Raw genomic sequence first — 27,382 nt, 5'->3', positions numbered from 1 at the left:
TGAATTCGATCCTCCTTGCGCATGGGAGCCAATGAAGTAGTCTGAGAACGGGTGATATATGGTCCCATCTTGAGGTCCCCGTAATCAACCTAGCTGCCTGGTTCTGCACCAGCTGCAGCTTGGAGAGCCATTTAATAGGGAGTCCAAGGTATACCACATTGCAAAAGTCAAGACGTGAGATGACTAAGGCCTGTACTAGTGTATTTCTGTGTGTTTGGGAGAGCAGGTGTTTTACCCGTCGCAGCATCCGAAGATAGTAAAGGGCATTCTTGGTACAGTTCCTCACCTGTGGAATCCATGAAAGTTTATTGTCAAATATGACACCCAGGTTTCTTACTTGGCTGGATGGAGTGGGGCACGGGCCCATTGATACGGGCCACTCTGCAAGCAGGTTTAAACTTTGTGTTGGACCTGTAAGAAGTACCTCAGTTTTGGATACGTTCAGGGCCAAACGATTGTCCTTCATCCATGTCTGGATAGATGAGAGGCAACAGGAAAGAAGGTGGGCTGCCGTGGGGTTAAGAGCATCACTGGCCACAATTTGTATGTCATCAGCGTATACCTGAGTGGCCAATCCCCATGAAGAGATGATATCTACCACTGGCCTCACATAGCAATTAAACAGCCACGGCGAAATTGCCGAGCCCTGAGGGACCCCGCAGAGAAGGGGCACCCTCGCTGACCTAAATGAGCCCAATATTACTTGGAATGTTCTGCCTGTCAGGAAATTGCGTATCCAAGTAAGGGGTAGGCCTGTAATATAGAACTCGTCCTGCAGCCGAGCCAGGAGGATCTTGTGGCTGACAGTATCGAAAGCCGCGGAGAGGTCAAGCAGTACCAAGGCCGCCGACCCCCCCGCGTCTCTCGACTCCAGCAGCCTTTCTCTAGTGGCCAGGATGGATAGCTCGATCCCTCTTTTGGGCCTAAACCCCGATTGAGCATCGTGAAAGAGATTTTGTAATTCACAATGTGCTTGAAGTTGCATAAGAGCCTCATGTTCCACCAGCTTAGCCAGAAAGCATAGTCCTGAAATGGGGCGGTAGTTGGACATAACTTTGGCATCCAGCGTGCTTTTTTTCAAAATTGGTGTGACCAGGGCATGTTTCCAGTTATCTGGAAACTCTCCAGTTGTCAAAGAGAGGTTAACCATGATCAGAATCTCATCGATGACTGTGTCGATGTTATCCTTAAGCAACCATGCTGGGCATGTGTCATCGGCATAATAAGAGGGTTTTAGATGTTTAATGGAGCTGAAGAGCTGAGATTTCGTTACTGGCTGAAAGGAGCAAAAGGGAATGATGTGATTGGGCCGGTCGATCTTAATAGTGAGGTTTGCTGAGGGAACAAGGACTGGGGGACCCAGGCCAGCTTGGATGTCACAAACTTTCTTGACAAAGGCCTCAAGTAGATTGTCACATAGAGCTTGAGAATGGACAATTTGTTGGGAGGCCAGTGGTGGATTAAACAGCTCCTTACTGATTTTAAATAGTTCCGCTTGGCTATTGGCCGCTAATTCGATGCGGGATGCTAGGGCTATTCTCTTATGCTTCCTTACTAACTGGAAGTAAGCACGGGCCTGTATTCTATAGAGGATTTTATTAGCCTTAGTTTTGTTTTTTTGCCATTTTCATTTCTAGCTTCCGGCAGTTATTTTTGAAGGTGGCTAATTTGGGGGTGTACCAACGATTGGATTTGTAAATTTTTGGCCTAAAGTTCGATTGGGTGAAGGGTGCCACTATGTCCAGCGTGGCCTTAAGTTTACCATCAAAAGCATTGAGTTTCTCATTTAACTGCTTGATGCTTTCCTCAAAGTCGTCAGGTAAAGCCTCATAGCCGTCTTTCTCAAGAGGGTTTGTGTAGGATTCGAGGTTCGAATAAGTATTGTGGAATAAATCAGGTGTGATTTTTTTCAAATTTCTGTACGGGAGGGAGGGTTGCATAAGGGCTCCTTTTGGTTTATCCGTGGTGTTTAGGGTAAGAATTTGAAATTGCACTAGGTAATGATCAGACCAGACCACTTGCTTGATTGTGGGAACGGTGGATTCTCCCACTGCCGAGAATACTGCATCAAGCAGATGCCCCTTTTCATGTGTATGTTCCCTTACTATCTGTTGGAGGCCTAGGTTGTCCATGTCTGCTAAAATCTCTTGAGCTGATAGATCGAGAGGGTCCTCAAACCAAAGGTTGAAGTCACCCATGACAATTAATGAAGGGTATTTAGTAGCACAGTCGGTAATAAGGGTCATGAACTCGCTAATAAAGCGGGAATCATAGCCTGGTGGACGGTATATGATAATTACTAACATGGAATTTGTAACCTTTGTATTGCATTTAATCGTCAGATGTTCAAAAGATGGTATAGTATGTGAGGGGATCACAGTACAGGTAAGCTCCTCCCGATGGACCAATGCCACCCCCCCACCTTTTTTAGTGGGTCTGCTGTTAGATGTGATATTATATCCCTCGGGAAGGAGTTCGTCAATTATGTCTAGACAGCCTGGTACAAACCAAGTTTCCGTAATGGCTAGAAGGTCCAGCCCTGTTTCCAAGATAACATCGTAAATTTCCGTTGCATGCTTGTTAGCGGACCTGGCGTTGATCAAGCCAGTGCAGAGACCCTGCTTCGACCCAGTGGGCCTACCGAGAGACATCCTTGATTTTTTAACAATATGTAACACTTGACATATGTCAATGATGTCAGGGTGTAGGGTAGTTATCGGATTAATTAATTCAAGTAGGCGATCTTTAGTGTAGAATAAGTTTTGAGACTTGATGGCCCCCCTACCTGTAGTCCTGATCTGTGTGGTTTCCATAGATGGCAAACCTGGACTGATACACAGCCTGGGCGGAGATGTTATCGTGAGTGGAGCAAGCTTCCTGGCCCTGGTCCGGGCCCGCACAGACGGGCTTGCCTCGTGCGCGCCTCCGGCGCGCACCCGGCACGCCTGCCGCGCGCCCGCGGGGCGCGGGGCGTCGATGTCTGAAGAGCAACCCATGGGTGGGCGGGGCCTAGCCAGCCGGTCAATCAGCACACTGGAGGAGGGGTTGCCGGGTGTTGCCGTAGCAAGTGCAGGGTCACAGAGAGTCACAGAGAGAAAAAACGCACAGCTGTGCAAAACAATCCAGCAGGCTATTAAGGAACAGCAGATCGGATCAGCAGATCAGCAGCACAGTCCTTCACTTCCTGGGTAGGGGGCGCGGGGCGTCCATGTCTGAAGAGCAACCCATGGGTGGGCGGGGCCTAGCCAGCCGGTCAATCACCACACTGGAGGAGGGGTTGCCGGGTGTTGCCGTAGCAAGTGCAGGGTCACAGAGAGTCACAGAGAGCAAAAACGCACAGCTGTGCAAAACAATCCAGCAGGCTATTAAGGAACAGCAGATCGGATCAGCAGATCAGCAGCACAGTCCTTCACTTCCTGGGTAGGGGGCGCGGGGCATCCATGTCTGAAGAGCAACCCATGGGTGGGCGGGGCCTAGCCAGCCGGTCAATCAGCACACTGGAGGAGGGGTTGCCGGGTGTTGCCGTAGCAAGTGCAGGGTCACAGAGAGTCACAGAGAGCAAAAACGCACAGCTGTGCAAAACAATCCAGCAGGCTATTAAGGAACAGCAGATCGGATCAGCAGCACAGTCCTTCACTTCCTGGGTAGGGGGCGCGGGGCGTCCATGTCTGAAGAGCAACCCATGGGTGGGCGGGGCCTAGCCAGCCGGTCAATCAGCACACTGGAGGAGGGGTTGCCGGGTGTTGCCGTAGCAAGTGCAGGGTCACAGAGAGTCACAGAGAGCAAAAACGCACAGCTGTGCAAAACAATCCAGCAGGCTATTAAGGAACAGCAGATCGGATCAGCAGATCAGCAGCACAGTCCTTCACTTCCTGGGTGATCATTGAAGAAGAAAACTTACTTATTTATAAAAAAAATAACAGAAACAAAGAAAAAAAAGTTTTTTTTTATAAATTTACGGCCTTTTTTTATATTTTGCGCAAAAAAATAAAAACCGCAGATGTGATCAAATACCACCAAAAGAAAGCTCTAATTGTGGGAACAAAATGATAAAACATTTGTTTGGGTACAGTATAGCATGACCGCACAATTGTCATTTAAATTGCGACAGCGCTGAAAGAAACAACCATAGGATATCCAAATCAACTGAGGACTACAAGTGGGCTAGCATAGATAGAGGATGATTTCTACATTAGTAATTAAAAGCTTATTTGATTACTTAATAAAGGCAGGTAAAGGCAGCATTGGCACTCCAGCTGTGGCAAAACTACAAATCTCATCAATTAATCTCATTAATTAAATGTACAGCATACAGATATAGATAGTTGCCCTTCATGCCCCCTACAACCATCATCCTCCATAATCCACCAGATACTATTCCATTACCCCCCCCCCCCCCCGATACAAATCAAATCAGTTCACGCACCATCACGGGACTAAGTACATTTCCCCCTAGAGACATTGCAAAAGTCTGGTCATGACAATCTTCCTGGGGCTCAAACTAGGCGTAATTGGGCACCATTTTGCACCGTTCTTGCCGTCCAGGAAGCCAGTCCAGCAAAAGAGGCCAAAATCCACTCCAAAATGGCAGCCCAAACACCTCAGAGAAAAGGGCGCAGACCAAAAGAAAATGGCCGCCCGCAATGCCGACCTGCGTCACAGCGCGGTCCCGGCAAAATGGCCACCAATGGGAAATCCCTATGATAAGCAAAGGCCACAGAAAAATGGCGCCCAATTACAGCGATGTGGACGAGAAGGCCGCGGTGGAGGCTTCCCACTAAAAAGACTATCCCTCATAGAGAGCAGGCCTGGACACCCCCACAGGTATACCCCGGTTGCAGCGAGCCCCGCAAGGGAAGGAGGAAAAAAGGGGTGACAGAGGGAGAGGAAGAGGAGGACAAGAGAACCCCCTTCCCGGCAATGCCCAGCTGTTCCATCCAGCCGAGGTAGGATACCCCTGGAGCCATGGGGTATGTTGTGTCCGAACCCAGCGTGTAGCTAAGGCCTGCTCACACTCGATGGCCGGACTGGGGGGACTACAAGGATCTATATTAACCAGCCTTTCACCCAGCCGGCAATTAAGATTCTTCAAACATAAAATCATAACATTTAATGAAATAATAAAACATTTCTTCAGGACCCCAAGTCCAAAGGGAGCCAGGTTCAACTCTTCTACTAGGCAGAAAAAAAACTGAACTGCTGACTGCAGGGCAGAGGGTTATGTCTGGAAGGACCACCCCCTGGGCGGGGCTGTTCAACTCTGTTTCAAGTAACATGTACAGTATTTAAATATCTAACATGTTCTGCCTAGTCTTCTCCTCTAGAACAGGAACATAACCCACTTGTCAAGACAAACGGAGCTGTGTCCGTCCATGGACCAAAAGAGAAAACTGCTGCGATTCCCATCAATTTTCCTGTCGGGAAAACTGCCATGGAGCATACACACAAACAGTTTTCCCGGCCAAAAGCTGTCATGGCAGTTTTCCAGACGGGAAAACTGGTCGTGTGTACGAGGCATAAGAACTATAAACCAATACCCGCCATAAATTAGGCAACTTTGTGCTAATTCTGCAAGCTATTAGCTCTTAATTGCAAATATGATTGAATGGAACTGAATGGTCAACAGCAAATTTGACACCTGGGCTGCAGTAATTCCAGGGTTTCAAGAAAACCAATGCAATAATACTGGGTTGAAAAGGGATTAAAATACCTTCTGACTGGAAAAAAATTGGTTACAATTGTTTTTCTCCACATCTACAATTTTTTAGTCACTCAAAACTGTCAAACATTTAAAACCGTAGATGAAAGATTTCAACTGGGAAACAAAAAAGAGGATTACAATTGCTCTGCACTGTTCACGGACAAGAGGCCTATTTTCAAAAGAAAGCTGGTGGAAAGCTTTAAGAATTGGCACAGAAAATTTGTATTGGGATTCGTAGCGTACGCCTGTAGATAGCCTCCATTCCACCTTAATAAGGGTATAATCTGGATATGCATTATTCTATGGAATGGCGCAGATTAAAGATTTTAGCAGCGATTAATATAAGAGCTTGTGATCGTTTCTGGAGGCAGGGGGGGCACTCCCTGCCCGGACACGCCCATGAGACTTTAGCCAGCATTGTATGTATTTGTATTCATTGTATGTATTTCTATTCATTGTATTGTATTGTGGTGTTGTTGTATTATTTTGTTATTGTTATATTACTGTATTGAATCCCTGTTGGAAGGGCTTCCCTATATGGGCATCTGCTGGGTGGAGCTGACACCCTGTGAGCTCACTTCCCATGAAGGCGGTCACATGTTGTGACATCACTTCCTACTGGGTCTTTAATAAAACTGCCTGTGAGGGCGTCGGCAAACCAGTGATGACTGGGACGGTGACTTGAGAACAAGCTGGTGTGAGGTCTCTTGACTTGTATGGATGGGCAGAGAAAGATGGTGAGTGAATTTATTTAGCTTAAAGATGGATTAATTCATTAAGATGAATTACAGAAAAGATATCTGTCGGTCTGCTCTGCAAACAGCCAGAAATTCCATTACAGTGGAGAAGTGGAACTTGTGCCCAGATCTCCCCCCCCCTAAAAGTAGCTCTTACATTATAAAGCAGCTACCAACTTGTGCCTCTGCAGAGTAATACACCCTAGCTTTTCCTGGGTTTGCTAGACTAGAGAGTGTAAAGCCTCATACACACGATCGACGCGGTGATGACAGGATGTTGTCGGAAAATCTGACCGTTTGTATGCTCCATCGGACAATTGTTGTCGGATTTTCCGCCAACAAATGTGGCATAGCATGCTTTAAAATTGTCCGCCAACCATTGTGTGTTGTTGGATTTTCCGATCGCATGTCCACAAGTCCGTCAGACAAAACTCCAAAGAACAAACACGCATGCTCAGAAGCAATGCTCACCATAACACAACATTAGCAGAAGTTGCCCAAAGGGTAGCGCTAAACAGCTGAAAAACCACGTAGTTTCATATTTGTTGGCCGGCAATTCTTTGCCGTTTATATGCAAGACAAGTTCCTGGCCAAAACCCTTCAGACAAAAGTCCTACACTTTGTCCACAGAAAATCTGATCGTGTGTATGAGACTTAAGACACACATGAATGCAGCAGCTTAACGTCCCTTGATTACTCCAGATTCTCAGGCACACACACACAGCATCCCTTCCTGGCCAAACGCCTCTTCCCAGTGCCTTCACCCCAATACCTAATGCCAATACTTATTTCATTCACATATTTTTATTTATTTTCTTTAAAAAATCTGGTCCATGATCCAATAAATACATCAATCTCTGCTAACATTTTTAGTTTTTTCAAATTATTATTCTTATGTAACTCTCTTAAGATGTTTAAAAGCTTGCTATACACAAAATAACACAGATAGAGATATACAGACTGTATTTAAAACCACAGATGATGAAAAGCCAAAAAGGAGTTTATTTCCTTTACCATTGTGGTTTTTATTCTGCTGAGTTATAAATACTTTTAGTATCTTGTCAACATAAAATGAGCAAAGGGAAAACAAGCTGTACAAACATGTGGCAGGAAGCCATACCTAGGAGGGGATTTTACTACCCAGCATGATAAAATTAAAATATACACATTAAAGTTTTTGCTGCCTATTGCCTTGTGTAACTGTTTGGCTCACAAGATCCGTTAAAGTGCCTGTCCAGCCAAAACTATTTTTTTGTTTTCGATTCATTGGGAAAGGAGCAGAACTCCTGTCAGTTTGTTTAAGCCTATCCCAGGCTCCATTAGAGAAATATTCCCTAATGCCCTGCCCTGCTAACAAGGTTTTACCAGACAGGAAGTGAAGAGAACTCTATGACAAACACACAGCATAAAAAATGTGTTAGCCCAGGTTCACACTGGGTACGATTTGGTACGATTTGAGATGCGATTTCACATGTCAAATCGCATCTCAAATCAGCTGCATTTGCCGGCAATGGCACCGTCCTAATCGGTGTGATACCGCATTTGCGGCGCTGCACCGATTTCAAAAAGTAGTTCCTGTACTACTTTTTGCGATTTCAGGCCGGGATTTACATTGAACCCTGCACAGATGTCTCTTAAATCGCGGCCGAAATCGCGGCAAAACCATACCGCGATTTTACCGCGATTTTGAATTTGCAGCAGTGTGAACCTAACCTCAAGCAGATAAACTGTCTACAGCAAAATCCCCAACAGGGTGTCCAATTCTAAAAATGGCACTTTTTTTGACACACCAAATTTGAGAGAAAAGCCAAAAGCCATCGTGGAAAAAAAAGAAATGCTTGAGCATGCCCTCATTATATTCCACCTTGACCTTGCAGAGGGCAGCAGGGAGGAATAAGGTAAATAAAAAATGCCCCACTGCAAAATCAATTTCAGTTACTAAACCCAGAATTACATTCACTATATCTGGTCCCTCACAGTACACAGGATATGAAAATGCAATTATTTTAGTAAATATAACCTGCTAAATACCCTTTCTCATCAGCAGTATTATAGCACTCCTGTGACTATCAGTGTCCGGCCGTGCACTGGTTAAACTTGTAGAAAGAGTTTTTATTCTCCTCTTAGACGTCGGCTGCGAGAAAAAGCCAGGAAAGGTTGGAGGGCATTGGAAGACTTTAGCTGTTCAGAATGAGGCAATTAAGGCCACTATAAGTAGTCCAAAGGATTATCACTGAATTGCTGCATCATTCCTAAGGCTTTGTGAGTAGGAGAGCAGCGTACTGAAAGTCTTCTGAGGAGGTGAGGAGAGGAGTGATTTTTCTGTGTGATAAAAATCAAAAGACTAATGTTTTGTGCTGTACGACCAGCACTGTCTGCCCAGCGCTAGGCTGAGTCAGACTCCATAGATAGGTTCCTGTGTGGAAGGTAGACGCCCAGAGTGGCTAGGGTTTATTTTATGTTTGATTTTGTTTATGCTGTTTGGATGCTTGCAATTGTTTTCCAGCAAGATGGAAAAATAAACCAAAAACGTTGTTTTCAACCATCTTCGACTGCCAGTCTGTAAAAATTCAGCGTGTGGTGAACCCATCCAAGGGGTCACACACCCCACTACCGAGCTAACCCCTTACAGGTGCCATAGGGGATGTTGGAGCCAAATAAATTATTACTAAAAACAATAATATTTAGTGCCTTGAAAAGGTATTCATACCCCTTGACATTTTCCACATTCTGTCATGTTACAACCAAAAATGTAAATGTGTTTAATTGGGATTTTATGTGATAGACCAACACAAAGTGGCACATAAATTGTGAAGTAAAAGGAGAATGATAAATGGTTTTCATGTTTTTTTACAAATATGTGAAAAGCGTGGTGTGCATTTGTGTTCAGCCCCCTTTACTCTGATACTCCTAACTAAAATCTAGTGGAACCAATTGTCTTCAGAAGTCACCCAATTAGTAAATAGAGTCCATCTGTGTGTAATTTAATCTCAGTATAAAATGCAGCCATTTTGTGAAGCCCTCTTAGGTCTGTTAGAGAACCTTAGTGAACAAACTGTATCGGGAAGGTCAAGAAACACACCAGGTCAGGGATAAAGTTGTGGAGACGTTTAAAGCAGAGAGTTATGTTATAAAAAAAAAATACCCCAAGCTTTGAACAACTCACGAAGCACCGTTCACTCCATCATCCGAAAATGGAAGTATGGCACAACTGCAAACCTACCAAGACATGGCTGTCCACCTAAACTGACAGGTGGGCAAGAAAAGCATTAATCAGAGAAGCAGCCAAGAGACCCATAGTAACTGGAGGAGCTGCAGAGATCCACAGCTCAGGTGGAAGAATCTGTCCACAGGACAACTATTAGTTGTCCACTCCACAAATCTGGCCTTCATGGAAGAGTGGCAAGAAGAAAGCCATTTATGTTTTTGGTTGTAACATGACAAAATGTGGAAAATTTCAAGGGGTGTGAATACTTTTTCAAGGCACCGTAGATATAAACATTTTCAATTCATACAAGGTTTACATGTACTGTAAAGAAACAAACAGAAAATGAAACATTGATGTCATGCTTGTTATCAGAGTAAAATAGTATTGACATCTACAACACAGTGGACCTGTTTGTTATGCATTTCCAATCATTAATACTGTCATTGTAATTACAGAACATGTTGACACTCCTACAGAGATCTTACAAAGCAGCATCTCGTGAGTTACAAAACCTCATCTAAGCAATCAGTATTGCAGAAAAGATTGTCTAAAGGCAATTAATATTGATCAACATGTTAAATGACACAACATGCATTGCTGTTCCTAAGTATGGGTCTAAATGGCAGATGTAACATGGAAATACAAAGAGCTTCATAAAAAACTGGCAGAAAGGATTCTGTACATACTAGTAGACTGCTTTTCTCCAACAAGGAATGTTGTCAGAACTATCATTCATGTTCTTGAAATTCGCAAATATTTATATGCAGATGTGATTATAAAGAAAACATTTAAAGCAGAAAATGTATGCTATTACACTAACAGAACTTGAAACTTTTGTTCCAAATACAATATAATTGAACAGTAAACTGTCATTTACTTACCAAATTCATTCATGAGAGCTCTAGCCTTTGATACAAATGGTCCTACTTCACTTGGATGCATCTTTGCCCTTTCTTTTAAATCTGCCCCTATAAAGAAAAAATATTAAACATATATGTAAAAGCCAAAACAATCTTTTTCACAGCTTTGGTGCTATTTAAAATGAGCTAAAAAAAATAAATAAAACACTGGATTTACAGTTGACATTGTAGGAAATCACAGAATAACAAATTATAGCAGAAAATATCTACAGATAGTAAATCGATTTTTTGCAAGAATAGATGGTGTGTTCCAATGCACTTTTGACCATCTCCATATCTTCTATAGCAACAGTAAAACATTCAGGGCTTCAAAAGATGACAATTGTCTGGTGTAATTTGTAAGACAAAGATATTGCTCTGAACTTACTGTATTCCTGACAGAGACAATGGTGCAGAGGACATGTGCTAGAACTGGAGATTAAACACTGCCATAAATATTTAGATTTTATGTAAAAAAAAAATAGAACCTAGAACACCACTGGTCGCAATACAATTTGCAGCTCAGGAGGTTGATTTACTAAACTTTGCAAAGGAATTTGTCCTTCGCTTAGTACAGGCATGCTCAACCCATGGCCCATGGACCTCATAGCAGGAGATTGTGACCGGTTCTCTATGGAGCGGATTCACACATCTCTGCAGCGGCTTCGATGCAAATTGTACAGGAGACCTGTGTGTAGTTCGGTCCAATTCAGTTCCAAATTCAGCCCAAAATTCGGGCTGAAATCGGACTTGAAACAGTGAATGGAGACACACCGGACTCCTGCTGTGAGCCACTACGATCTTTAGTGTGAACCCAGCCTTAGCTTTGTTTATTAAACAAGTTTATTGCACTACTAGGACATGCACTTCTCTGGTCTGTTGTTTTGGCAATTTGGGGGATGGCTGCAACACTGGTTCAGAGCTTTATTGGCTGGTAATTATGGTGATTTGGGTAATAAAAAAAAAATGTTGTCATTAAAACAGTTGGTAAACATCCAAACGGTGATTGATCCCATGGAAAATGATAATCCTGATTGTTGTTTAAATTCTTTATTATGCTATTTAAAATAAAAAAAGATTTAGGAAAACGTCTTTTTAAGATTTAAAAAAAGACAAAGACATTTCAATTTTGAACTATTTCAATTTATTGTGGCCTGCGACTGGTTACCAAATCTATTAAGTTGCACACCCTCTTCAAAAGGTTGAGCATCCCTGTCTTAGTGAATGTGTTGAAAATTCAATTTGCGAAGACTACCCAATCAGGTGGAAAGAAAAAAAACACAAAAATGTTTTTGTTTGCAAATGATTGGATGATGGAAGTCAGTATAACTTCATCTTATTCGCCAAGTGGAAGTTCAGATGCGAAGTGAACAGACCATGTGCCTTTAGTAAAGCCACTCCCATGTCCCTTAAAACCAAGTGTACCTAGAAACAAGCCTTTTACTAAAGAGCAGCTGATAAAGTTTCTAAATGCATCTGAAGCAGATAAATCCAGGCACACCTGTACTGCAGCAGCATTGTAGCTTGGTCAAGAACATATACTCATCAAGGTGACTTGGCATTAAGAAGCAGCATACTGATGCCTCTTCCCACTGTACACTCCTGTCAACATATGCAGATGCACATGCAACAAAGTCTGACTGGCTCCTAGTGGAGGTTCATTGTCTCCCAGTATAAGTTCTGACTTACATGGGACCACAAGAAGCTGATACCAAGACAAGTACTGCTACTTATATGTAGTGATTTTGTTTTGTATTGTTTACATGACTGTATTAAGTAGTGTATTTTATATCAGTCAGTAATTCAGCTTAAAAACATTTTATGTTAAAACAAAAAGTGACTACAGAGCAACTAGTAATTCAAATAATGTATTTTCCCTAATAAAAATACATAAAAATAAATAAAATAAATAAAACTAAATGAAAACCATGGCCATCAGGCAAAGACTCCTTTTGCTTACTTTTCCCTTTTGAAGTACATGGAGTAATTCATAGACACAATCTTATCTTGTGTGAATACATTATGATCACAGAACACTAACACATTTTTATATCTTCCCTTTCAGCATGTTAAACTTGAAGGAACATTTCCATAATCGCTGTTGAAAAACAGGAATGTGAAGTTCAGCTACAAAAGTAAAATCCAGCAATGTCTAATTGAGTAAACAAAGAGACTCATCACTCTGCACGTGCTTTCTTCAAAAACATAAACAGTCCTTGCAGCTAAAAATTAGAGTAGAGTCTACGTGCGTTCATCCACCATACTTCCATTACAATGCACGTGCATCAAGCTCTCATCCACTTCGGCTGGAATATACAGATATCTAGGACTATGCTTAAATCATTTAAATGGCAGTAGCACATGACAAATGGTATTATTTACTAAGTACTGAAGACACAAATTTCTAATGTAGCACTGGTTAGAGCAAAATAACATATAAATACCTTAAAGTGCATATGCAGAAAGGCTATGAACATTCAGGCATTTACCTATTCACACAAGCAGTAAATAAAGCTTAAAATAAGCCCTTACTGACCTCTGTAGTTGCAGTTACTGTGGGACAATTCATTTTTAAAGTTGACAGCAGAATCACCAAAGTCCTCTCGGCAGCTCAGCTCACCCTGTTTTCCCTTCCCAGCAGTTATCTGACAGCCTTTCAACCTTCTAATATCTAGTCTAAGCACAGGGCAGGTACTCTGCGCGGGAGAAGCAGGGTGAGCTTGGCTGCTGAGAAATAATGACTTCAGTGGTTCTGGTGTGATCCTCTGTGCCTGTAGTTATATATGTCAGTAAGGGCTTATTTAAAGTGATTGCAAAGGATAACATTTTATTTTGTGGGTCTTCTAAATGAATGCTTTATGGTAATCTGTTCTTTTTTTTTTGTCTACCATTATCATAATCTATAGCCGAACTTCCCTTGGTATGCCCTCAAGTTTATCATGAGAATATGATTGGAGTTGATGCTGTCATCGGGTGTACTAGGATGCTATGTATGAGTTATTCTTGTACAGTTGGCTTTGTATTCGCCTTTTAAGATTACAACACCTATTATTTTCTAAAATAAATATATATAAAATATTATTATTAATAATAATAATAATAATAATAATAATAAACAACATGTTAAAACTACTACCTGCTCTGTGCAATGGTTTTGCATAGAGCAGCAATTCTCCTACTCTGGAGTCTCCCTCTGGCGCTCATGGCTCTTACCCCTCTCCGAGTGCCCACCATAGCAAGCTGCTTTCTATGGGAGCAACGACTGCAGTGGGAGCCATTGGCACTGGATCAAGTTAAGTATAAGGGGGCTGGGGAGGGAGCTGAATGCAGAAGGTGTTTTACCTTAATGCATTTCACGGTTAGTTAAAAATATTTAATGGTCACAGATTTGCTTTGAAAAACACTTTTCTTGCTAAGATGGCAAGTCAAACTATTTATATAAAAATGAATAAATAGTTTTTTTTATTTTTAAATGCTTTAAAAAAAAAAAGTGATTTAAACACAGACCAGCTAAATCCCTGGTAGAAATGTGCCTGGGTCCATAGCACCTAGTAGGTAGTGCTTAAATTGCACCTGCAGTAACAGAGAAAGGGATATGGTATTAAAGTGGTTGGTAGGGAGCCTAGGTTCTGGTCTTATTTTAAATGAGTCTCCCTACATATTTTTTGTTTGTTTTGCTCCAGTCCCCCAGGCGAAAAAAGTGCATGTAGAAATTTGCCCAGTTATTCTCACTTGTCTTATTGCTTAGATAGCATGGTCGATAGTGGGCCCTCCCCTTCACCACTGTTTGACCACGCATCTAGCAAGATGACAAATTACTTACATATGATCGCCAGCATTTCGCTCTGGCAGCAGGCACCAGCCCTTAGGCCCCTTTCACATAGCAAAAATATGACAGAATGAATGACGCTATGAAAAATGGATTCAGTTTACATCAGCTAACCTCTATCTTCCATTTAGTGCCGTTCCATTTACATTGTTTTTTTATCTATTTACATCCGGTTTTTATTTTGTCCGCTTTCGTTTTTTAAATGGAAAAAAAAAATGCAGACTTGTTGAAAAAATGGGCCTGAACGGAAGTAGACGAAAAACTGATGTAAACTGATATAAAAAACGGACGTTTGCCCATAGGAATGCAATGCAGAAAAACAGACAGACAGAACACCTGTGTGAAAGGGGTCCAACTATGAAAGGTGGAAGGGGATGGGGTGGGCAGAGGTCAGCACTGTCAGTGCTGATACAAGAGGAGGGATGGGTGTAAAAACAAGGCTCCCACTAACAGATAAAAAAAAACAGCAGACTGCCATTATTCAAAGAAAAAATAAATTAAGATGTTTGAGTTTTCTTTATAAATGACATGAAACAAGCAAAATAAGCATCGGGAAGCAGCACTGGTCACATAAGTCTTACAGCAAACTGGAAATGTGTGTATATCTCTATATCTCCTGTGACTAGAGGTAATATGAATTTTCTCAGTGGTCTGTGTGCCATATATGTCAGTAGTATTTAACACCAGTAAATCATCTTCTGCTGAAAGGCATGACTGTAATGACATCAGCACTGGCATTTACATAAAATTGCTGTGGTTCGAAGTGCAATAACATAAAAAAAACTGTTTATCTCTGGGAAAAAATCTGTGCAATATCGCAGTAGTATCTTCAGATAATAAGGAACACAACACCAAATATAAAATACATATGACAGCTGTCAACACAGGGGCTGCTTTACATATTTAATCCTACAGCATGACAATTCCAGCTTCCTCTTGACATTTGGTTAATGCATCAATAAATGTACCTCTAAAAGCAATTCCTAACTAGGAGTTTTGTGCACCAGTGATTCATGCTGAAGTCCCTTGTTGCGCTGCAGATGTTATTGCCAGTCACTGGTAACTGCCATTCTGTTTATGGCATGTTGCAGCTCACATTTTCCTGTGCTGGGACAGGCCCTGTTACACAACCATAACATACTGTAAATAGAGCAACTTTCATTACTTACTGTATAGCATGTGAGATTTACTACTCATTGCTAAACCAACCAAACAAAAAAGTGCAACAGGTGGAAAAAAAAAAAAAAAAACAGTCTAATTTACACCAATAAATGTATATAAACTAAACCAAAGGATGCAACAATTGGTACCGTTTTGAAAGACCCAATTAAAATAATTTTAAATAGAACTATCCATCCACTCGACCTCCAGAAGATATACACCCCTTCATGACCTGGCCATTTTTTGCTATACGCCACTGCGTTACTTAAATTTATGTATTTTTTTACCCCACAAATATAGCCTTCTTTTGGTGGAATTTCATCACCACTGGGTTTTTTCTTTGAAAAAATACATATATATTTTTTTTTATTTTCTGCTTTAACCACATCAATACTGGGTACTTTCGCCCCCTTCTTTCCCAGGCCAATTTTCAGCCTTTAGCGCTATCGCACTTTCAATGACAATTGTGCGGTCATGCTACACTGTACCCAAATTAAATTTTTATCATTTTGTTTGCACACAAATAGAGCTTTCTTTTGGTGGTATTTATTCATGACTCTGTTATTTATTTTTTGCGATATAAGTGAAAAAAAGAGCAGAAATTTGGGGGAAAAAAAACAATATTTTCTTCTATTTTAAAAGAAATCCAATAAAATCGAATTTTGTCATAAATTTAAGCCAAATTGTATTCTGCTACATGTTTTTGGTAAAACAATTCCAATTTAGTGTATAATAATTGGTTTGTATGATCACAGACATATGTACGCAAATGATCATGTACAGATGTGCGCAGGAGATCACGGACATATGTGTGCAAATGATCATTGGGACATATGACTTTACTGTTACATATGTGGGGGGACAGGTGTTTTTACTATGTGGGGACATGTGTGTTTACTGTGTGTATTTTATACTGTGTGTGACACTAGGCTGGTAATCAGTGAGTAAAAAGCTGTAAAAAACAGCTCATACTCACTGATCACCAGCTGGGCTGCAGCGATCCTTCTCCTCAACTCACTGACAACTTCTGTGTGAGGAGAGGAGAACCGATTGCCTAGCAACCGGCTCTGTGTTTACATCACATGATGGCTGTGATTGGACACGGCCGTCATGTGATCAGGAGGGCCAATCACAGAGCCCTCCTGCTGATCTGAAATGCGCCGTGTCCAGGTGACACAAGTGCATCGGAATCGCGCCGCTGCGCGGGAACGCGTGCGTGATCCCCCTCCTTCTTAGGGATGTTCCCGAACGTCCACTCAGAAGGAGAGAGCGCCCACCCGGCCATATATATGCAGTGGCCGGGTGGGAAGTAGTAAAAACATATCCAATAAAAAAAAAATCTAGATGCTTCGTAAACTTAGGCCAACATGTATTCTGCTGAGTATTTTGGTTAAAAAAAAATCCCAATAAGCGTATATTGATTGGTTTGCGCAAAACTATGGTATATGTACACTGGAATTTTTATTTATTTTATTTATACTAGTAATGGCGTTGATCAGCAATTTATAGCAGGACTGTGATATTGCAGCGGACAATCTGGCACTGACACATTGAGGGAACCATTGACACTAATACAGTGATTAGTGTGAAATGTATGCACTGTACTAATGAGCCTGGCTGCGAAGGGGTTGATATCTAGGGCAATTAAAGGGTTAAATGTGTGCCTAACCAGTGTTTTTGTGTACAGTGTGTGCTGCTTTCGCTACAGGATGAGCTGGATTTTATTCCTCACTTTGCAGGGAAGAAAATCACATTCCCGCTGTCAAGATGGAGCTTGGCGTTGTTTACAGTGCCTTGAAAAAGTATTCATACCCCTTAAAATTTTCCCACAATTTTTCATGTTACAACCAAAAGCATAAATGTATTTTATTGGGATTTTATGTGATAAACCAACAAAGTGGCATAATATTGGGAAGTGGAAGGAAAATGATAAATGGTTTTAATTTTTTTTTTACAAATAAATATCTGAAAAAAGTCTGGTGTGCATTTGTATTGAGCCCCCTGAGTCATTACTTTGTAGAACCACCTTTTACTGCAATTACAGCTGGTAACAAGTCTTTTTAGGTATGTCTCTACCAGCCTTGTACATCGAGTGAAGTTTTTGCCCATTCTTCTTTGCAAAATAGCTCAAGCTCTGTCAGATTGGATGGAGAGTTTCTGTACAGCAATTTTTTAAGTATTGCCACAGATTCTCAATTGGATTTAGACCTGAACTTTGATTAAGCCATTCTAACACATGAATATGCTTTGATATAAACCTTTCCATCGTAGCTCTGGCTGTATGTTTAGAGCCGTTGTCCTGCTGGAAGGTGAACCTCCGCCCCAGTCTGAAATCTTTCCAAGACCCCATACACACAATTAGATTTTTTGCCGATTTTTGTCTTCAGGTTAAACAAAACCACATAATATGAGGTCACACCTTAGGAGTTTCATTAGTATGCAATCAGGCAGGCCCTTGCACTTCGTGGCTTTGGTAAATCTGAAGACAAAAATCTGCAAAAAAAACTAATAGTGTGTATGGGGCTTTAGATTGCCCTGTGTTTGGCTCCACCCATCTTCCTATCAACTCTGACCACTGCCTATGTACCTGCTGAAGAAAAGCATCACCACATTATGCTGGCACCACCATGTTTCACAGTGTGGATGGTGTGTTCAGGGTGATGTGCAGTGTTAGTTTTCCACCAGCTTTAATCACACTTCTGACACTTATGCAGTGTCCCTGGTGGTTGTTATCCCTTTCCTTTTATGTTTGCATTTACTCTTCTAACCCAATTTTCATTGTAAATTGTGTCAAATATATGTAAATTCTAAAGAAACAAGAAGTCTGCATTTGGAAAGCATGCTCATATTTTTGGAATATGGCACTTATTTTTTTAACCTCCCTGGCGGTCTTCCCGAGACTGACTCGGGGTTTGATTTTCCTGCTACGATCGGTAACCCCGAGTCAGTCTCGGCTCGCCTCGCTGAATCCACAGGCACTTTTTACTTACCTTGTCCCTGGATCCAGCGATGCCACCGCGCTGTGTGAGCGAGCGGGACCTCGCTCGATTCACATAGTGCCTCCGTGTGACGCCGATCTCCGTTCCCTGCGACGTTACGACGCACGGGGACGGAGAACGGCGCCAAATTCAAAAACGTAAACAAACACATTACATACAGTATACTGTAATCTTATAGATTACAGTACTGTATGTAAAAATGTAAAAAATACACATCCCCCCTGTCCCTAGTGGTCTGTCCTGTGTCATGCATGTCATTTTATATAATAAAAACTTTTCTTTCTCCCTGCAAACTGTAGATTGTCCATAGCAACCAAAAGTGTCCCTTTATGTCAAAAATAGTTTTAGATCAGCTAAAAAACAGCGATAATAAATTATAATCACTTGCAGAATTGTGCGATAGCGATTTGTGGGGAAATTCGTCATAAAAAAAAAAAATAATGACAGCAACAATTCTGCAACTGAGCAAATTTCAGTGATTTTAATTTGATTACATTATTGAATAATTTTTATTATAATTATATTATTATTTGTTATAATTATTTATAATTATTTATTATATTATAATTTATAATTTTGTTTTTAAAAAAATGTCATACCCGGGATGCCTATTAGAATCTTGTTTGGTCAGATTTAAGTGAGTTATTTCTAAAAATGACAGACCTACAATATAAAACGCCAAATTTCCTTGCAAATAATGGTACCGCTTTCAGCACCTTTTTTCTGACAGAATCATACCGCCAGGGAGGTTAAGCCTACTAACTTGGCTTAGGAAAATGTTTTCCTGGTTCTCTATTGCATCATACATGCATGTCCTTTTGTGGTCCAAGCATTGTTTTTCCTTTTTTAGTAACAGTCTTGTGATATTGGCCATGTTTATGGAACACAAGTTCAGACCCTCATGCTGACTGCTGTTCATGAAAAAACCTTGAAATCACTAACAATAAAAACATATAATAAAAGAGTACAATGTTAAAGCAACTTTACAGAAAATGTAACTATATGTTTGTTATATGATTTCTCAAAGCCATCAGATTCTTTGTACCACTTCTTTAGAGCTTTTTTAGACTAGTGGCTGGGACAGGGGGAGTAGGGGAAGCAGAGCCTAAAAAAAAAATTGTAGTCGAGTCACGTTTAGTGCCCTTCAGCTGCACCCTTAATCTGCAATGGCAACATACAAGAGGTGTTCACATGCTGTGGTCATGATGCTTTTCTTGACCCCCCCCGGCAAGAACTATTGCTTCTGACATGTTTGGCCATCAAGAAGCCCACCCCCAGCCCTGTAACTGTGTGTAATGGCAAATTAACTATGTAAATGAAAGTCATGACATCAACAATGGAAACTGCACTTCATTCTATAACGGAGTTGTCATGTAAAAGTGAAAAAATAAATAAAAATGAAACAATAGAAAGGCAAGGGTAATGATATTTGTAGGTGGCCACATACTGTTATGAGATCCAAGCATAGTCAAGTATTAAAGCAGAGGTCCACCCTAAGAAAAAAAAAAAAAAAGGCTCAAAAAAAAAAAAAAAAAAAAATGTTATTCTTACCAGAAATGGCTGTTGCTAGGCAGATCGTCCTAATCTGCCACTTCCTATTCTGCAAGGCTTCACTGCCTGTTTTCCTTAGTGAGGATGGCGGCGCCGGCATTGCGGGCACCCTGGACAGGTAAGGGCGCGTACACATGATCGGTTAAACCGATGAGAACGGTCTGATGGACCGTTTTCATCGGTCCAAACCGATCGTGTGTGGGCGCAATCGGTTATTTATCCATCGGTTTAAAAAAAGCCAACTTGTTTTAAATTTAACCGATGGATTCCTAACTGATAGAAAAAAAACGATCGTTAGTAGGCACAACCATCGGTTAAAAATCCACGCATGCTCAGACTAAATTAGGGGACGGGAGCATTCGTTATGGAGATGACACATTAGGGTTTTCTTTCATAAAAAGGTCAGATTTGTGGAGTGCACGACTAAGGCCCCATACACACGAGAGGATTTATCCCAGGATTTGCGCGGATTTCCATCCGATGGAGTGTACTCACCATCGAATCGAAATCCGCGCCTAAATCCTCTGGCGATGACGGGCCGCGCCGTCGCTGCGATGATGACGCGGCGATGTGCGCGACGCAGTCATATAAGGAATTCCACGCATGCGTCGAATCATTACGACGCATGCGGGGGATCCCCTCGGACGGATCGATCCGGTGAGTCTGTACAGACCAGCGGATCGATCCGTGGGATCCGATTCCAGCAGATAGATTTGTTGGCATGTCAACAAATTTTTATCTGCTGGAATTCGGAAATATCCGCGGATAAAGATCCGCTGGAGCATACACACCAGGGGATCCATCCGCTGAAAACGATCCGCTGAGATTTTTCAGCGGATGGATCCTCTCGTGTGTATGGGGCCTTATAGTTGTCCTGTGGACAGATTCTTCCACCAGAGTAGTGGATCTCTGCAGCTCCTCCAGTTACCATGGGCCTCTTGGCTGCTTCTCTGATTAATGCTCTCCTTGCCCGGCCTGTCAGTTTAGGTGGACAGCCATGTCTTGGTAGGATTGCAGTTGTGCCATACACTTTCCATTTTTGCATGATGGATTGAACAGTGCTCTATAGGAGGTTCAAAGCTTGGGATATTTTTTTTTTTAAAAGCTAACCCTGCTTTAAACTTCTCTACAATGTTATCCCTAACCTGTCTGGTGTGTTCCTTGGCCTTCATGATGCTGTTTGTTCACTAAGGTTCTCTAACAAACCTCTTTGGGCTTCACAGGACAGCTGTACTTATACTGAGATTAAATTACACACAGTTGGACTCTATATACAAAATTAGGTGACTTCTGAAGGCAATTGGTTCCACTAGATTTTAGTTAGGGGCCTCAGAGTAAAGGGGGCTGAATACAAATGCACGCAAATCCAGGAATACTTTTTCAAGGCACTATGCATATGCAGAGCTCTGTCCAGCCTCTCTCCGCGATGATCAGCGGGTAAAAAAAAATATATAAATTCATGTACTTAAAAATCAAAACAAAAAAAGTGAGAAACAGCTCAGCCTTCCTGAAATATCGTCCTCCCTCATATCACAGCATGTAAAAGGATAAATATACAAAGATAGCACAGACCCAAGAAAATGTCCAGTTGTTTTTGGAGAGGGCTCCATCCTTTTTTATGGCCTTCCTGTTTAGAAACCTTCTTAAGGCTCGTACACACGGTCGGACATCCAACAAAATTTCCCTTGGATTTTTGTCTTAATTGATTTGTCCGATCACACCCATAGCATACACACGCTCGGACTTTTCTGCAAACTTTTCTAACACTTTCCCAACATCACGTGGTTTTACTTGCTCTTTACCGCCACCCTTTGGTTAACTTCTGCTATTGTTGGTTGAGTTTAACATTGGTTCTGAGCATGCGCATTTGTACTTTGTCCAAAAGTCCGATGGTTTGCTGTACACACGGTCGCACTTTGCACAATCGGACTTTTCGGAACAGAAAGTTGGTCCGTTCACAGACCCAACTTTTTGTCCGATTGAAGCCAAAAAAGTTGGTCCGATGGAACGTACACACGGTCGGACAAATACGAAAAGTGCCGGATTTTGAAGTTGGTTGGGCAAAAGTCCGACCGTGTGTACGGGGCTTTAGTGCTGGCTGGTGTCAGTAAGCTGATGATGTTTGTAGTCATTCAGTCATGTTTATCCCAGCCCTCATCAGTGAAAGATGGAGGTTAAAAAATACAAATCTTATCAGCTGCTAACCAGCCGATTCCAGTGTGAAATTAAAGCGGGGGTTCACCCTAAAAAATGTTTTTGTTTTTTTTTCTAACATGCCATCCAGCATACTAGCGCGAGCTACAGTATGCCTTTATTTAATTTTGCGCCGTACTCACTGTTTAATCCCGTAAGTTTCGGACTAGTAGGCGTTCCTATGCAGAGGGGAACATGATTGACGGCCGGCTATGGCGCGTCACGCTTCCCGGAAATAGCCGAAATAGGACTTTGCTCTTTACGGCGCTTGCGCAGTCAGCTCCTAGTCTGTGCGCAGGCGCCGTATAGCCGCGTCCTACTTGGGAAGCGTGACGCGCCATAGCCGGCCGTCAATCATGTTCCCCTCTGCATAGGAACGCCCATTCCCCGCGGGGAGTCTGAAACTTAACTACGTGATTAAACAGGGAGTACGGCGCAAAAAATAAAAAATAAAGGCATACTGTAGCTCACGCTAGTATGCTGGATTTCATGTTAGAAACTTGCTTTTTAGGGTGAACCACCGCTTTAAACCACTGAGGATTATCAACTCGTTAAAGCGGGAGGTCCACACAAAAATAGAAACCTCCGCTTTTCGGAACCCTCCCCCCTCCGGTGTCACATTTGACACCTTTCAGGGGGAAGGGGGGTGCAGATACCTGTTTAATACAGGTATTTGCACCCACTTCCAGGCATAGACCCCCCCCCCCTGCTGTCTTCCAGGAAACACACAGGTCCCAGAAGACAGCAGGAACCCGTTAGGACGCGCAGCACAACATGTGCATGCGCAGTAGGGAACCGGGAAGTGAAGCCGCAACGTTTCACTTCGTGATTCCCTCACCGAGGATGGCGGCGGGGGCAGCCGAGTGATTGATCGGCTTCGGCTGCTGACATTATTGTATAGTAACGACTTCATTAGCAACATACTTTCTCCTCATATATTCAAATAAACATTTTCTAGAACTACAGTACAGTGCCTTGCGAAAGTATCTGGCCCCCTTGAACTTTGCGACCTTTTGCCACATTTCAGGCTTCAAACATAAAGATATAAAACTGTAATTTTTTTTGAAGAATCAACAAGTGGGACACAATCATAAAGTGGACCGAAATTTATTTGATATTTCAAACTTTAAACAAATAAAAAACTGAAAAATTGGGCGTGCAAAATTATTCAACCCCTTTACTTTCAGTGCAGCAAACTCTCTCCAGAAGTTCAGTGAGGATCTCTGAATGATCCAATGTTGACCTAAACGACTAATGATGATAAATAGAATCCACCTGTGTGTAATCAAGTCTCCGTATAAATGCACCTGCACTGTGATAGTCTCAGAGATCCGTTTAAAGCGCAGAGAGCATCATGAAGAACAAGGAACACACCAGGCAGGTCCGAGATACTGTTGTGGAGAAGTTTAAAGCCGGATTTAGATACAAAAAGATTTCCCAAGCTTTAATAATCCCAAGGAGCACTGTGCAAGCAATAATATTGAAATGGAAGGAGTATCAGACCACTGAAAATCTACAAAGACCTGGCTGTCCCTCTAAACTTTCAGCTCATACAAAGGAGAAGACTGATCAGAGATGCAGCCAAGAGGCCCATGATCACTCTGGATGAACTGCAGAGATCTACAGCTGAGGTGGGAGACTCTGTCCATAGGACAACAATCGTATACTGCACAAATCTGGCCTTTATGGAAGAGTGGCAAGAAGAAGGCCATTTCTTAAAGATATCCATAAAAAGTGTAGTTTAAAGTTTGCCACAAGCCACCTGGGAGACACACCAAACATGTGGAAGAAGGTGCTCAGGTCAGATGAAACCAAAATCGAACTTTTTGGCAACAATGCAAAACTTTATGTTTGGCGTAAAAGCAACACAGCTCATCACCCTGAACACACCATCCCCACTGTCAAACATGGTGGTGGCAGCATCATGGTTTGGGCCTGCTTTTCTTCAGCAGGGACAGGGAAGATGGTTAAAATTGATGGGAAGATGGATGGAGCCAAATACAGGAAGAAAACCTGATGGAGTCTGCAAAAGACCTGAGACTGGGACGGAGATTTGTCTTCCAACAAGACAATGATCCAAAACATAAAGCAAAATCTACAATGGAATGGTTCACAAATAAACATATCCAGGTGTTAGAATGGCCAAGTCAAAGCCCAGACCTGAATCCAATCGAGAATCTGTGGAAAGAACTGAAAACTGCTGTTCACAAACGCTCTCCATCCAACCTCACTGAGCTCGAGCTGTTTTGCAAGGAGGAATGGGCAAAAATTTCAGTCTCTCAATGTGCAAAACTGATAGAGACATACCCCAAGCGACTTACAGCTGTAATCGCAGCAAAAGGTGGCGCTACAAAGTATTAACTTAAGGGGGCTGAATAATTTTGCACGCCCAATTTTTCAGTTTTTTTTTAAGTTTGAAATATCCAATAAAATTCGTTCCACTTCATGATTGTGTCCCACTTGTTGTTGATTCTTCAAAAAAAATTACAGTTTTATATCTTTATGTTTGAAGCCTGAAAGGTGGCAAAAGGTCACAAAGTTCAAGGGGGCCGAATACTTTCGCAAGGCACTGTATATTGTAAAAGGAAGAAGGATATAATGCATATGTGGTTGCCTGACAGTAGTGTATAAAATCCATAGAGAGAAAAGGGGAGTACACCCCTAAGTGAAAATGTCCAAATTGCGCCCAATTAGACATTTTCCCTCTCCATGTCATGTAAATCGTTAGTGTTAGGGTCTCAGGTGTGAATGGGGAGCAGGTGTGTTAAATTTGGTGTTGTCACTCTCACTCTCTCATACCGGCCACTGGAAGTTCAACATGGCAACTCATGGAAAAAAAAACTCTGAGGATCTGAAAAAAAAGAATTGTTGCTCTACATAAAGATGGCTTAGGCTATAAGAAGACCATACAGCGGTTTAACACTCAGAAAAGGCCTCTCCATGGTCAACCAAAGAAGCTGAGTGCACATGCTCAGCGTCATATCCAGGAGGTTGTCTTTGGGAAATGGACATATGAGTGCAGCCAGCATTGCTGCAGAGGTTGAAGTTGTGGGGGGTTAGCCCAACAGTGCTCAGCCCATACGCCGCACCAAATAGGTCTGTGTGGCTGTCGTCCCAGAAGGAAGCCTCTTGCACAAGAAAGCCTGCAAACAGTTTGCTGAAGACAAGCAGACTAAGGACATGGATTACTGTGGTCTGATGAACCCAAGATAAACTTATTTGGTTCAGATGGTGTCAAGCATGTATGGCAAGAACTAGGTGAGGAGTACAAAGACTAGCCTATAATCAAGCGTGGTGGTAGGACTGTCATGGTCTGGGGCTGCATAAGTGCTGCCGGCACTGGGGAGCTCAAGTTAATTGAGGGAACCATGAATGCCAACAAGTACTGTGGCATATGGCATCCCAGTCTTGGTCTGTAGGGTTCAATATTGAGTTGGCTCACCCTTTGCAGCTATAACAGCTTCAACTCCACATCAGTGCCTGACCATACAAATGCGCTTCTGGAAGAATGGTCAAATATTCCCATAGACACACTCCTAAACCTTGTGGACAGCCTTTCCAGAAGAGTTTAAGCTCTAATAGCTGCAAAGGGTGGGCCAACTCAAAATTGAACCCTATGGACTAAGGCTGGGATGCCATTAAAATTCATGTGCGTGTAAAGGCAGGCGTCCAAATACTTTTGGTAATATAGGGCCTGATCCACAAAAGGGATACGCCGGCGTATCTACTGATACGCCGTCGTATCCCTGTTTCTATCTATGGAACTGATCCACAGACTCAGTTTCACATAGATAGGCAGAAGGTCCGACATGTGTAAGGGACTTACACTGTCGGATCTTAGGATGCAGTACCGCAGCCGCCGCAGGGGGGCATTTGTCGTCGAAATCCAGCGTCGGGTATGCAAATTAGCACTTACGGAGATCCACAAAGCTTTTACGTTTTGTTTTTTCTCCGTAAGTATTAGTTTGCCGTCGCAAAATTAGGGCCGCTTTTACAAGGCCTAAACGGTTTACACCTTGTAAAAGTAGACTCTTCTATCCCGCGTCGCTGTCATTTTTTTTTATTTTTTATTTTTCCCGCCGCAACTCGTTTTTTTTTTTTTTTTACGCCCGTCGCGATTCTCAAAACCCGGCGCAACGTAAAACCGCGCAAAGCACGTCGGGAAAATGACGTCAGGAGCATGCGCAGTACGTCCGGTGCGGGAGCGCGCCTAATTTAAAGCGGATGTGCCATGGGAAAAAAATATTAAAAGCCAGCAGCTACAAATACTGCAGCTGCTGACTTTTAATATTAGGACACTTACCTGTCCTGGAGTCCAGCGCCGATCGCAGCAGAGGACGAGCGATCGCTCGTATCTCTGCTGCTCCCCCCGCCATCCACGCTGAGGGAACCAGGAAGTGAAGCGCTGCGGCTTCACTGCCCGGTTCCCTACGGCGCATGTGCGAGTCGCGCCGCGCCCGCCGATTGGCTCCCGCTGTGTGCTGGGAGCCGAGTGTTCCCAGCACACAACGGGGGGGGGCGACGGGATGTGACAGAATGCCTGTCTTTAGACAGGTATCTGCACCCCCCTCCCCCCCGAAAGGTGTCAAATGTGACACCGGAGGGGGGGAGGGTTCCGATCAGCGGGACTCCACTTTAGGGTGGAGAACCGCTTTAAATGGGACTCGCCCCATTAAATTAGGAACGCCTTGCGCCGGACGGATTTAAGTTACACCGCTCAAAATTTCTAGGTAAGTGCTTTGTGGATCGGGCACTTAGGTAGAGATTTTGCGGCGGTGTAACTTAAATCCGAATATTTAAGTTACACCCGCTCGTTGTGGATCAGGCCCATATAGTGTATATTAACAGGATAGTCTGAATAGGAAGTTACTTCTATTTATAAAATTAACCTTTCCCACAATGACTATTTAATATACAATGTAATCTAATAAACTCCTAAAACACTTTCAAACCAGGCCTTAAAACCATCAATAGCACTTTACAATCAGTTTGTAGTTTTGTTTAATAGTTTACCTATTTCTGTGTCAGGAAATTGCATTGGCAACCTGCAGGTAAAGAAACATAACTGGAAAAACCTCAAAATATTATGACGTTACTAAGGCTT

General features: G+C 42.4%; 1 protein-coding gene across 1 annotated transcript in view; it reads right to left on the bottom strand.

The window, feature by feature from the left end:
• Positions 1-27,382, bottom strand: part of AUH (AU RNA binding methylglutaconyl-CoA hydratase) — a 298,019-nt gene that overhangs the window by 200,233 nt on the left and 70,404 nt on the right. The window contains exon 4 of the mRNA XM_040354848.1: positions 10,528-10,614. Coding sequence (XP_040210782.1) covers positions 10,528-10,614 — 87 coding nt within the window. The remainder of the gene's footprint in view (positions 1-10,527; positions 10,615-27,382) is intronic.

The sequence above is a fragment of the Rana temporaria genome, chromosome 1, assembly GCF_905171775.1.
Source record: "Rana temporaria chromosome 1, aRanTem1.1, whole genome shotgun sequence".
Taxonomy (NCBI): Eukaryota; Metazoa; Chordata; class Amphibia; order Anura; family Ranidae; genus Rana; species Rana temporaria.
This window is presented reverse-complemented; position numbering and strand designations above follow the sequence as displayed.